Source organism: Ceratotherium simum, chromosome 3, assembly GCF_057802395.1.
Source record: "Ceratotherium simum simum isolate JZ-2026a chromosome 3, ASM5780239v1, whole genome shotgun sequence".
In the NCBI taxonomy this organism is placed as follows: domain Eukaryota; kingdom Metazoa; phylum Chordata; class Mammalia; order Perissodactyla; family Rhinocerotidae; genus Ceratotherium; species Ceratotherium simum.
The window spans coordinates 16,557,284-16,569,758 of NC_141902.1; the positions used below are offsets into that span (position 1 = coordinate 16,557,284).

General features: G+C 39.3%; 1 protein-coding gene across 3 annotated transcripts in view; it reads right to left on the reverse strand.

Moving 5' to 3' along the window:
- AKAP6 (A-kinase anchoring protein 6) overlaps positions 1-12,475 on the reverse strand; it is a 467,551-nt gene that overhangs the window by 242,935 nt on the left and 212,141 nt on the right. For all 3 annotated transcript variants that reach the window (XM_087422756.1, XM_014780419.2, XM_087422751.1), the window contains one exon: positions 8,373-8,624. In XM_087422756.1, coding sequence (XP_087278882.1) covers positions 8,373-8,624 — 252 coding nt within the window. The remainder of the gene's footprint in view (positions 1-8,372; positions 8,625-12,475) is intronic.

Sequence of the window (12,475 nt, forward strand, 5' to 3'; positions counted from 1 at the left end):
GGTCACGCCTCCCCAGGACCTTACGTTGGGTTTTTTGTTCATTTGTTTGTTTTGTTTTTGGGATGTTCTCTCCCTTCAGACCTTCACCTTGCCCGTCACTCCCATTCCCCTCACTCTTACCCCACAACATCTAGATAAATGATCATGATGAAAAGCTTCATTTAACTTTTCTAAGCCTCAGTTTCCTCATCTATAAATAGGATAGTTGATTATTACTACTACTTTTTCGTTTAATCCTCACAACAACTTTCTTCTGACATCTTCACAGTTGTCCCTGTCTTACATAAGCAGAGCCTGAGCATGAGTAGCACAAGGCCTTTCAACTAAGGGCTGGGCTAGGCCTTGAACAGAGGCATCTGACCCAGAGTCCACGCTCTGACTTCTCCACCACAATTTTCTCTGATTCGCTGAATATTATTTTAAACAGACATACCCTCCCCTCCAGTTTGTTCTCCACATTGCCACCAGAGTAACCTTTACCAAATTGCAAATCTGATGCTGTTACTTCTCTGCTTAACGTCCTTTATTAGCTTCCTGCTGCCTCCAGGTTAAAAACTCAAACCCCTCCAAGGACAGACATGAAGAGGCCTCCATCATGCCACTCTCCTTTCTTTGGCTGCACCCAGCCACAGTGTCCTCCTTTCAGCTTTTGAACACACTGTGTTCCTCCTGACTCAGGGCCTTTGCACATGCTATTTCCTCTTTCTAGAAAGCTTCCCACCTACAACACCTCTTTAACAAGTTGACTCTTATTTATCACTCAGACCTCAGATCAGGGTTCACTTCTTCAAGATTCCAGACCCCCACGTAAGTCAGAATCTTTTCTTATAAGCTCTCATAAAACTATGTTGTTGTTCCTTTAAGAATTGATCTCAATTTGTAAACAAATACTATTGTGATTATTTGATTAATTTGTTTCTCTCACTAGTTTGTAAGCTCCATGAGAGTATAAATCAATAGAAAATTGCTGACTCACCAAGATACCCGCAGCACTTAGCATAGTGATCTGCAGAGAGTAAGCATTCAAAGATACAGCTATTGAATGAATGAATGGATGGATGGATGGTGACATTTTAGAATGTATCTATGCCTTCATAATTTCTTCCTCTGATTACCTATTTTTAGTTCACTTCAGTGATTAAAAGTTTGCCTCCAAACTTCAGAGACAAATTCTAGCTCTAGCACTAATTAGCCACGTAACCATGAGCCATAGCTTGATTTCCTTCATCTGTGAAAAGGAAATGATAAGCCACATCATAGGGCTGTTGCAAGGCTTAAAGGAGATAATATACATAGGACACAAGTCTGGCACATGGATAAGTGCTCATCAATAGGTGTTCACTCTTATTACTTATTATATTATTATTTTTGCTAATCAAGTATATTGAAGGGAAAGTTTCTTCAAAATGAGAGGTACCCCTATGTTAAATTACACTGCAAAAAATGAGAAATCAATATTAAATGCCAATCTCAACAAAAATGGTCTAAATGGAATTGTGTGGCTTTTGTGTTTCACACCTGGACCACGTTTTTTAAATAACAAAGTCAGAAGCCAAAAACACCAAGGAATGAGCCAGCCAAACGAAAGTCACACTTTAAGTGTTAAGTTTTAAGAGAGTAATATGGAAAGTCCCAATTTAAAAGCAGGTTGTATTAAAAAAAACTTTTCTTTTTTTTTTTAATTTGGTTGTTCAGTACTCAGAAGGTACTCTTTTACAAAAATAGTATTATAAATGATGGCTAAGTTTCAAAACTACCCTATAAGCTGGTATTTAAATTACTAACTAGTTGAATCAGTAGAAGAAGGGAAATAATAAAAATCAGAGCAGAAATAAATGAAATAGAGACTAAAAAAACAATAGAAAAGATTAATAAAACCAAGAGCTGGTTCTTTGAAAAGATCAACAAAATTGACAAACCTTTAGCTAGACTCACCAAGAAAAAAAAAGAGAGAAGGCACAAATAAGTAAAATCAGAAATGAAAGAGGAGAAACTACAACAGACACCTCAGAAATAGAAAAGATTATAAGAGAATACTATGAAAAGCTATATGCCAACCAATTCGACAATCTGGAAGAAATGGATAAATTCTTAGAATCATACAACCTTCCAAAACTGGATCAAGAAGAAGTAGAGAATTTGAATAGACCAATCACCAGTAAGGAGATCGAAACAGTAATCACAAACCTCCCCAAAAATAAAAGTCCAGGACCAGACGGCTTCCCTGCTGAATTCTACCAAACATTCCAAGAAGACTTAATACCTATCCTTCTCAAACTCTTCCAAAAAATTGAGGAGGGGGGGAAGCTCCCTAACTCATTCTACGAAGCCGACATTACCCTGATACCAAAACCAGACAAGTACAACACAAAAAAAGAAAATTACAGGCCAATATCAGCGATGAACTTCAATGCAAAAATCCTCAACAAAATACCAGCAAATCGCATACAACAATACGTTAAAAGATTATACACCATGATCAAGTGGGATTTATTCCAGATATGCAGGGATGGTTCAATATTCGCAAATCAATCAATGTAATACACCACATTAATAAAATGAAGAATAAAAATCACATGATTATCTCAATAGATGCAGAGAAAGCATTTGACAAGATACAGCATCCATTTATGATAAAAACTCTGAATAAAATGGGTATAGAAGGAAAGTACCTCAACATAATAAAGGCCATATATGACAAACCCACAGCTAATATCATCCTCAATGGTGAAAAACTGAAAGCTATCCCTCTAAGAACAGGAACCAGACAAGGATGCCCACTGTCACCACTCCTATTTAACATAGTACTGGAAGTCCTAGCCAGAGCAATCAGGCAAGAGAAAGAAATGAAAGGGATCCAAATTGGAAAGGAAGAAGTGAAACTGTCACTACTTGCAGATGACATGATTTTATATATAGAAAACCCTAGAGAATCCACCAGATAACTTTTAGAAGCAATAAACGAATACGGTAAAGTTGCAGGGTACAAAATCAACCTACAAAAATCAGTTGCATTTCTATACACTAACAACGAAGTAGCAGAAAGAGAAATTAAGAATACAATTCCATTTACAATTGCAACAAAAAGAATAAAATACCTAGGAATAAACTTAACCAAAGAGGTGAAAGATCTGTACACTGAAAACTATAAAACATTGCTAAAAGAAATTGAAGAAGACACAAAGAAATGGAAAGATATTCCGTGCTCTTGGATTGGAAGAATTAACAGTTAAGATGTCCACACTTCCTAAAGCAATCTATAGATTCAATGCAATCCCTATCAAAGTTCCAACAACATTTTTCACAGAAATAGAACAAAGAATCCTAAAATTTATATGGAACAACAAAAGACCCCGAAAAGCTAAAGGAATCCTGAGAAAAAAGAACAAAGCTGGAAATATCATACTCCCTGATTTCAAAATATACTACAAAGCTATAGTAACCAAAACAGCATGGTACTGGCACACAAACAGACACACAGATCAATGGAATAGAATCGAAAGCCCAGAAATAAACCCACACATCTATGGATAGCTAATCTTTGACAAAGGAGCCAAGAACATACAATGGAGAAAAGAAAGTCTCTTCAACAAATGGTGTTGGGAAAACTGGATAGCCATATGCAAAAAAATGAAAGTAGACCCTTACCTTACACCATACACAAAAATTGACTCAAAATGGATTCAAGACTTGAATGTAAGACCTGAAACTATGAAACTTCTAGAAGAAAACACAGGCAGTACACTCTTCGACATTGGTCTTAGCAACATATTTTCAAGCACCATCTCTGACCGGGCAAGAGAAACAATAGAAAAAATAAACAAATGGGACTACATCAAACTAAAAACCTTCTGCACAGCAAAGGAAACCATCAACAAAATGAAAAGACAACCTAACAATTGGGAGAAGATATTTGCAAACCACACATCTGATAAGGGGTTAATCTCTAAAATATATAAAGAACTCATGCATCTCAACAACAAAAAAACTAACAACCCAATTAAAAAATGGGCAAAAGACCTGAACAGACATTTCTCCAAAGAAGATATACAGATGGCCAACAGACACATGAAAAGATGTTCAAAATTATTAACTATCAGGGAAATGCAAATCAAAACTACAATGAGATATCACCTCATGCCCGGCAGAATGGCTATAATTAACAAGACAGGAAACAACATGTGTTGGAGAGGATGCGGAGAGAAGGCAACTCTCATACACTGCTGGTGGGAGTGCAAACTGGTGCAGCCACTATGGAAAACAGTATGGAGATTCCTCAAAAAATCAAGGATAGAACTACCATATGATCCAGCTATTCCACTGTTGGGTATTTATCCAAAGAACTTGAAAACACCAATTTGTAAAGGTACATGCATCCCTGCCTCAGCTGCCTCTCAGCTCTACCGTGTTGGGATTCTATGATTCTGAACGCATTCCAGAAAGCAGCAGCCGACTGAGAGGAGCAAGTAACGATAGGGGAACAGGAAGCAAAGCGAAGTTCAGTTTCTGGTGGGCACGGGGAAAATAAACAACAATCCTTCGATATTTTCATTTACGCCAGAATAATAATTCTTAAGAATTTCCATTTTCCACAGGCTGAAATTATGAGGATCAGATACTTAATCTCCCTGATTAATCCCAGTCCACCAACCTAAAGTGGTATCTCCCTCTTCTATACCTAAAGCAGTGATTATCTGCATTATTTAATTCAATTCAAGTCATCAGACTTTTATAGACAGTGATATGAACCAGGTGCTGTGGGAGATACAGAGACGACTAAAGTCTGGTGCTGACTCTCATGCAGTTCAAATCTAGCACACACTTTGTCATATATAAATTGCCCCATAATAAGTGCTATGGAAGAACACACAAAGTGCTGTGGTGTGATGCTCTGGAAGCACCAATGCATTCCCACGGAGAGGGTATCATTTAGGTCAAGCGCTACCATACCATCCGGCATATGGCTAGTTCTTAACTGATGCTGGCTACTGTGTTAGCATTATTAATAGTTATCACTACTTGTGTGACTTCACTTCTGTCAACCTCAGTCCTCTTATCTGTAAGACGGATACAGTACTATCATCTGTAAAATAAGGATAACAGCACTTGCCCTGCCCGCCTCTCAGAACTGTCGGAGGGTCTATTATAATTAGGAAGGTGATTCCTAACTCTTCTTTGAATGCCAGTGCCTTTTACATAGCAGGAAATCAATAAATATTTAGGGAAGGTAGAAAGGAAAGCAGGAAGGAAGGGATGGAGGGAGGAAAGAATTATTATTATTACAATAGACATCAGTTAAGAGCTGGTTTTGTTTTGTTTTTATTTAATTATTCCTAGATTTACATCCTTAAACATTCACTTAACCTCTCTTAAATTCAGTTTTTCCATCTATAAAGTGGAATTATTTTTAATACCCCTTACTCTCCTTACTAAATGAAACAATAAATATAAAATGCTTATCATTGTATCTGAAATATAGAAAACTTCAGTACAGCACACTTTTACATAATGTTGAGCTTTGCCTTAAAGAGTTTTTTGTTTGTTTGTTTGATTTGTTTTGTTTTGGTGAGGCATTTACCAATTTGTTTACAAGATATAGTCTGCTCCATATTTAAATAAAAGAATAAAACTCATACGTTTTGTTTTGGCAAGGAGAGAAAGAGAGATCTTGCCACTTTCTCGACTTTCAAACTTATTCTTTAATGTGGTTCTGAAACTAAACTAACTTCCAAAAAGAAAAAAGAATTCACCTTCACTGGAAGGACGTCTACTATTCTACTTTATCAGCATGTTTTATGCCATTTCCCTTTTCATTCTACAAATCTTTCACAGCTGAATTTATTCTGATAAAGCCGAGAATTTTATCCTAATTCTCTCCCTGTTTTTCACAATCCCAGTGTGCTGGCAGAAACAAATAAAACTAAGCAGTCTTTGAAATGTCCTCATGGAGTCACACTAGAAGCACAGACAAATAGAATCAGGAATCCGTTCCTTCAGGAAGGATGGTAATGGAGAAAGCACTTCAATTCACAGAAAAATATCCACCAAGCAGACCGCGGAGAATCCACTGTTCCTTACCCCTCACATAGCATATTCTGCATCTCCACGACAGGCCTAAAGACTGACTTCAAACATGAAAATGCACTAAATTGCTTGCAATCAAATCCATAAATAACTGTTGAGCTCACATTGTAAGAACCATAATGGATACTACTTGATATAAACCTACAACATAGCTGTGAAAACAGTGGCCAGTAACAATCAGTTAGCCTCAATGGCTTTTCATCATTCTTGGGCTACCACTTCATGAATGATACAAGTTCCAATGAGTGCATGATGAATGTATTCCACAAAATAACAATAACCACAATGGTAACAATAAGCCCTAGAGCACTGCTATATCCCCAGCTCTACAACAAAGAGTTGGTGATCAGTAAATGTTTATTGAATGAATAGAGATATGTAAAATGAATTGATTTGACTCAGTGAACTTCTAATGCCCCTCTAGTAGTAGAAAGTGGGCAGACCTGATGACTGATCAGTACTGGATGTTGGACAGAACCAGCAGAACACATGGAGAGAAACAAAAACAAGAATGCATAGATTGGGAATGCGAGGTAGATATGTAAAGAGAGATCTCGTCAGAGTTTAGACAAGCTTTCCCATCTCTGATCTCCACCTCATCAGCATACACCTCATGGATACCAGAATCAGGGCAGACTTGGCCAGTTTAGGATTCTTTGTAGTCTCCCATAACCACAAGAGTCCCAAATAAGGACCCTTTAGGAATCCCACTTGGGAGAGATGGCAGCTGGGGACTAACACGCACACACCCACATATTCATCCTATGATTGGAAAAAGGACTCTAACAAAGTCTATATCGCCTGCCTCCCTGCTGCAAGAACAGGGAAAGCTAAATGAAAACGAAGACTGTGACTTCCAGTTAGAAGTGAGCCTAGTGGATTTTGATTCCCATAAACTTCCAGGGCCTGCAGGGTATTTGCCACAGCAAGAGCATCATTATGAAAAAACTAATCAACAAGTATAAATCATTTATGAGAATAGGCACAGATTTGTTTTGTGTTGTTGATAATGTTGGAGCCACTGAAACATTAATAAATTAACAATTAATGAATTATGCAACACTCACTACAAGGCCTTTTAATCTATAAGTGCCTTATAAACTTGTACAGTATATGTTTTCCACAAAACCAAAAGTAGAGCACTAAACTGGGTGTCAAGAGCCAGGGTACTATGTACATACGCACACATTCTATGTGTATATATATAGTATCTATACACACACACACACACACACACACACACACACATACAGCCCCTGCTTAGCGAGCACAATGCTTAGCTCTATAAATATATGTCAATTTTATTTGGGAATAGAAGAGTTCACTTGGATTCAAATTTACAGTGTTCATTCTTAAGCCATGCATCAAGAGTAACAACAACAAACTTTTTAAACTATTCTTAATTTGAGTACAAAAAATATAAATATATTGGTTGTGTAAAATTCTAAAGTACATTTGACACACTGCATCCAGAGTGATTTTTCTTGTGTGAGTCTAATCCTGTCAATTCCCTGAACAAACTCTTTGTTGTCCTCAAAATAAAGTCCAATTCTCCTTATATAGCTTTTTAATATGGCTTTTCATCTTCATGACCTGACCTCCTCTTACCTATTAATTCAAATCCTGCTTCCTGGTCCCCTTGGACTTTTTGCTCCAGTCCTGTCTGTAGCTCTCTGATCCTGTCATTTTCTCTCTTACCTTTGGATCTTTGATCATGCCATTCCTTCTGTTAGAACATTTTCTACTTCCATTCACAAGTCTAATACTGCTTTTGCTTCAAAGCTCAGATTAGATCCACTAGTTCTGGAAAGACTTCCCTGTCATCTAAATTAGGTGCCCCTTCTCTGTCCTCCAGTGGCATCATGTGGACTTATCACAGTCTGGCCTTAATGTCTGTCCACTTGTCTCCATCCCCCACTAGATTCTAAGCTCTTTAAAGGCAAAGACCATGTTTTCATCACTATTCTATTCTTAACATCTGGTGCCCGGCACACGGTAAGTGCTCAATAAATATTTATCAAATAACTGAATGGGGAACAGGAAGCCAGGTTAGCACCTACAACTATTGGCGGTATCTGTGCAAACTACCGGGTGTGAGCTGACTCTGGTCTAAGCTACATTCTCATTAGAAGTGCCCTAGCCTCTGGTCACTATACCTAGATTCAAAGCCCGGCTCAGAACCTGCTTGTTTACCTACAAAGAATTCCTATCCCACCTCTCTGAACTGAAAATATTCTCAAATGGTCACACTTGACGATGCATTACTTGGCTTCAAAGAAAACACTCACCTCCTCGGTCTCTTCGGAGAAAGCTTGCAGAATGTCCGTCTGCCTGGTGTAGTTGCCATTGGCGTCCTGCAGACCTTGCAGAATGCGCTCCCGCAGAACCAGCACCGAGACCCGGAGCTGGTGCCAGAGGAGCTGCACCGCGTGGATGTCCACAATCACATTGACGGAGTAGGACAGCAGCTTCAGGGAGAACTCCGTTTCAAGGAGGGCATGGATTTGCTCAACATGATCAGAAATATCTTCGCAAATGTCCTACAGTAAAGAAAAGCAAAATATGTGATGACTACTTTGCCTTATCCTAGGGAGGGGGCAGTAAAAAAAAAAAGTCACTCCTTCACCTGACACCAATTATCAGGGCCCACAGGTCAGGTGAGCACATGCGGGATAGCTGGCCTTTGTCTTAGCTCAGACACAAGTTGCAGGCCATATTTGTGGGCACTGGGCCTTTGATGCCTACAGGTAAGCTGATCCTTTTCTAAAACACAAAAATCCTACTATTCGTTCAGGTACCCAAATTGAAAGTTCAGCCAAGGTGAGAGGTCACCTCATAAATCTGCTCTCTGTTCTTTTTATTTACTGTTCATTTAGGATTCTGGCAAGGGAGCCAACAGCTGTTCTCTTTGCTGGTGATGAGCACCCAATATTTCAGGACCAAAGCATCGTCCACACACCTCGCATGAAGAAAGACGGACTAGAATATGTGCTACATAGGCACTCCTCGCCATATTCAATGAGCCATGAGGTCTTCAATGTAAGGGACAATTGTCACATTCCCACAGGGACACGGTTTAATATTTAAATTTGTAAAGGATATCTAAATTTCAACCCACACTTTGCAAGCAGAATCACTCTTAAGAAGGAAAGCCAGAGAAATCCCAACGATGAAGAAAGACGAAATACAATTTTTGTTTTGAAGACCCAGACATTTTAAGTAAAAACATTACTAAATCAAAGTTTCAGTCTCCTCCACTCATACTATTAGGCAGGCAGATTTGGTGTCTGATATATCACTCGCCCTTACAAGTTCCCAAATTTCCATTGTGCTGTCAAGGGCCAGCAGCACGAAATGGGTAGCATCAATGGTAAGATTTACATGAGCAATTTGAGTCCATTAAGCGTCAAAATGATGTAGATGTCAGCTGAAAGTGCTCAGTTACTCATTTTTAGTTCTGCATCAGTGACTTTTTTTAAATGGGGCTTTTATTTATGATTTTTTGTTAAGGTTAAAATTTTAAGATAGCATTTGCGTTCTGAGCCCTATCACGAGTATCGAAACAGTCATTCTATGCTAGAAACATAACCTTTTGATTTCACATAATTCAATTACTTGTTTTTAAAGAAAAACTAAAATGTAACTGTATTTAACAATGTGTAATATTAGGCAAGAAAAAGAAATCTATTGAAGAGTGATGGAAATTTGTGCTGAATTTTGAATAATAAGTATCGAACAATTCCAATAAATGCTGCAATATTAGTCCTTGAAACCCAGGAACTAATTGGTGATAGTTATATAAATTGGTGATAATAACTTGAAACAGATTAAAAGTTTAAAATAAATAGACTTTGGAGTCCTAATTAGGTAAGTTCTTGCAAATGTGGCCCATGAGCACACGCAGTCCAAAAGAGATTTGGGGCAAAAATTACATTACCCTATTAACCAGTATATGGGAACCAATCACAGCCAGATTAGCTAGTCTCTGCTAGCCTTCAGCACAAAAAAAGCAGGCCTCTATCTGCTATCACCCGATATTCCATATTGCCTGGGGTCTCAGCTGATGCCTGCTTGGAGCATCTATTCCATTTCTCTGCTACACCCCCACACCCCCAAAGCAAATGCATCCTTCGCCCTCTTAGGATGCTCATTTCTATGTAGTACTGAGTTGCCTTGAGAAACTCCCTTCCTCCCATAGCTGACCTCTTCCAAATTCTCTGCACTTTCCTGCCTAACACTCCCATTCCATTGTAAAAACACTCCTTAACTTCTTCACAGAATGCTACATCTACTTCCTGGTTTTACCCAGACTTAACTCTGCCCAAGGTTCCTGCTTCTCCCACTGCCCTCCCAGGGGAGGCTGCTCATTCTCCTAGCCCTCAGCTGAGAGATGGGGTGTAGAGCTAATGGAGGAAAGGTAGACCTCAGTGCTTCTTTGCCACTTTCTGATCATTACTCTTTGCCCTCACACTAACACCCTTCTTTCTTAGTAGGTGCCTACCATCTGCCAAACCTTCCTGTCTTCCTCTCTCAATGCTGTTACCTACATTCTTCTCTTTGCCTCCTCTACACTGAAGAATGCATCTGGTTCATGGTTTTCCTCTCTACATTGAGTATACCATCATCTTAGGTAATTTCAACATTCTCACTGGTGAACCAACCAACACCCTAGCCTCAAATTTCCCTTCCTCCACAGCTCCTAAGACCTTCACACCCATTCCCCTGAGACAACTCTCTGCCATAGCTCTACTCTGGACCTTGTTACCACTCCACCTGCCGCATTACTATCAGAAGGTCCACTATGCCACCAAGCTCTCTTTGTCCAACTTTTTCACTGCCACTCTCCCACTACAGGTGCCCTTCACCTCATTGAGGCCACCAGCTGCTCCACGCATTCTTCTCATATACCACCCCTCCTAGCACAGCCTCTACAGTGATCACTGCAACCACTCCCTGGGCAGCGTTCTCAACTTCCTCACACTCTTGATTCCACAGCTCGGATTTGTTAGTCTCTGTCTCCTGGGTCCCACTATGATCCTACAGATGCAGAACACATTACACACTCAGGAGAGAAAAAGGCTTGGGTAACCTTTAGTTTAGCCCACCTGCTCAGAATAGCCAAATAGGCATTTCTCAACCACTCCACTCCCATCCCCCAATATAAAAGGTTATATATAGTCTTGGCACCATAAAAACTTCATGCCAAAGTACACGCCACCCACTCCTGTTACACATAATTTGGCTCCTTCATAACGGATGTAGGAATTTAGTCAGAGCCAGGTCATGGGTCAAGATTGCCAGGCAACTATCCAGGGGAAACAATCTATAAGGGGCACTAAAGCATCAGTGGTGCCAGTTAACTTAGGTCTCCACACCCTCCTCCTTATGGAATTGTGAAATGTAAATTGGCTCTGTTCCCTCAGAAGCAGATGGGCCCTGAGGGGAGAGAAACACCCTTCCCACAAGTGCTGACCTCACTCTGTTGAGTATGTTGGCAATGTGCACGTGCAGTCTCCACTGAAATTTTGAAATTAAATAATGCATAGCATGGTGGAATTTTCTGGAGTCTATTAATTTATTCAATTATTTTTATGCCCTCTACTCTGCCACCAGTTGTCTGGTTTGATAAAATTACACGCACACAAACTGTAGAACAAGAACTACAGATATAGATTGTAGATTGCATATATGTGTGTGAGAGTATATACCACCCCCATTCCAAACACGGACAATGCTTTGAACATTTGATGAGAGGTTTGTTTAGAGAAAGGTAACTGAGTGATTCTGAATCTATGCACACTTTTTAATAATAGAAAATCCACTTTTTCCTGTTCCTCTATATAAATGTCAAACAAAAATTTAAAGAATAATCAGTTTGAAGCTACTGATGCGTAGGCCCTTAACCGTTGTCAGTTTGTTAGACATTTTTATAAAAGAAGCTGAAGATTACAGACATTCTGTTTATTTTAATGCAGTCAGATAACTAGGTATTGGAGACTTTTAAAAACAATTTGTTCAATGGCTTCCTCCCAGCAGGGACTGTGTGGAATTAAAAGGCTCTGAGAGGTCTGACCTGTTGGAGGCTCTGTGGGCGCTAGATTAACAAGGTGAAATGAAAGCATGGGTGGGGGCAGTTGGACCGGAGCCCAGGTGATGCATGTAAGGAATCACTGGCGTTCAGCCTCGGCTGGACGTGTGACCTAGCAGATAGCAACCGGAAACTGGACTTAACTCACATGGCTGGAATGCTCAGTGTATAACAAACTTTTGAGCACTGCAGTGCTACTTGGAAGAAACAAAGTAGTAATTTCAGAAGAGATTCACAGTTTTTTAAGAATATGTAAAGAAACAATCCCTTCGGGAGTATAGATATGTATGTCTCTTAAGGAAT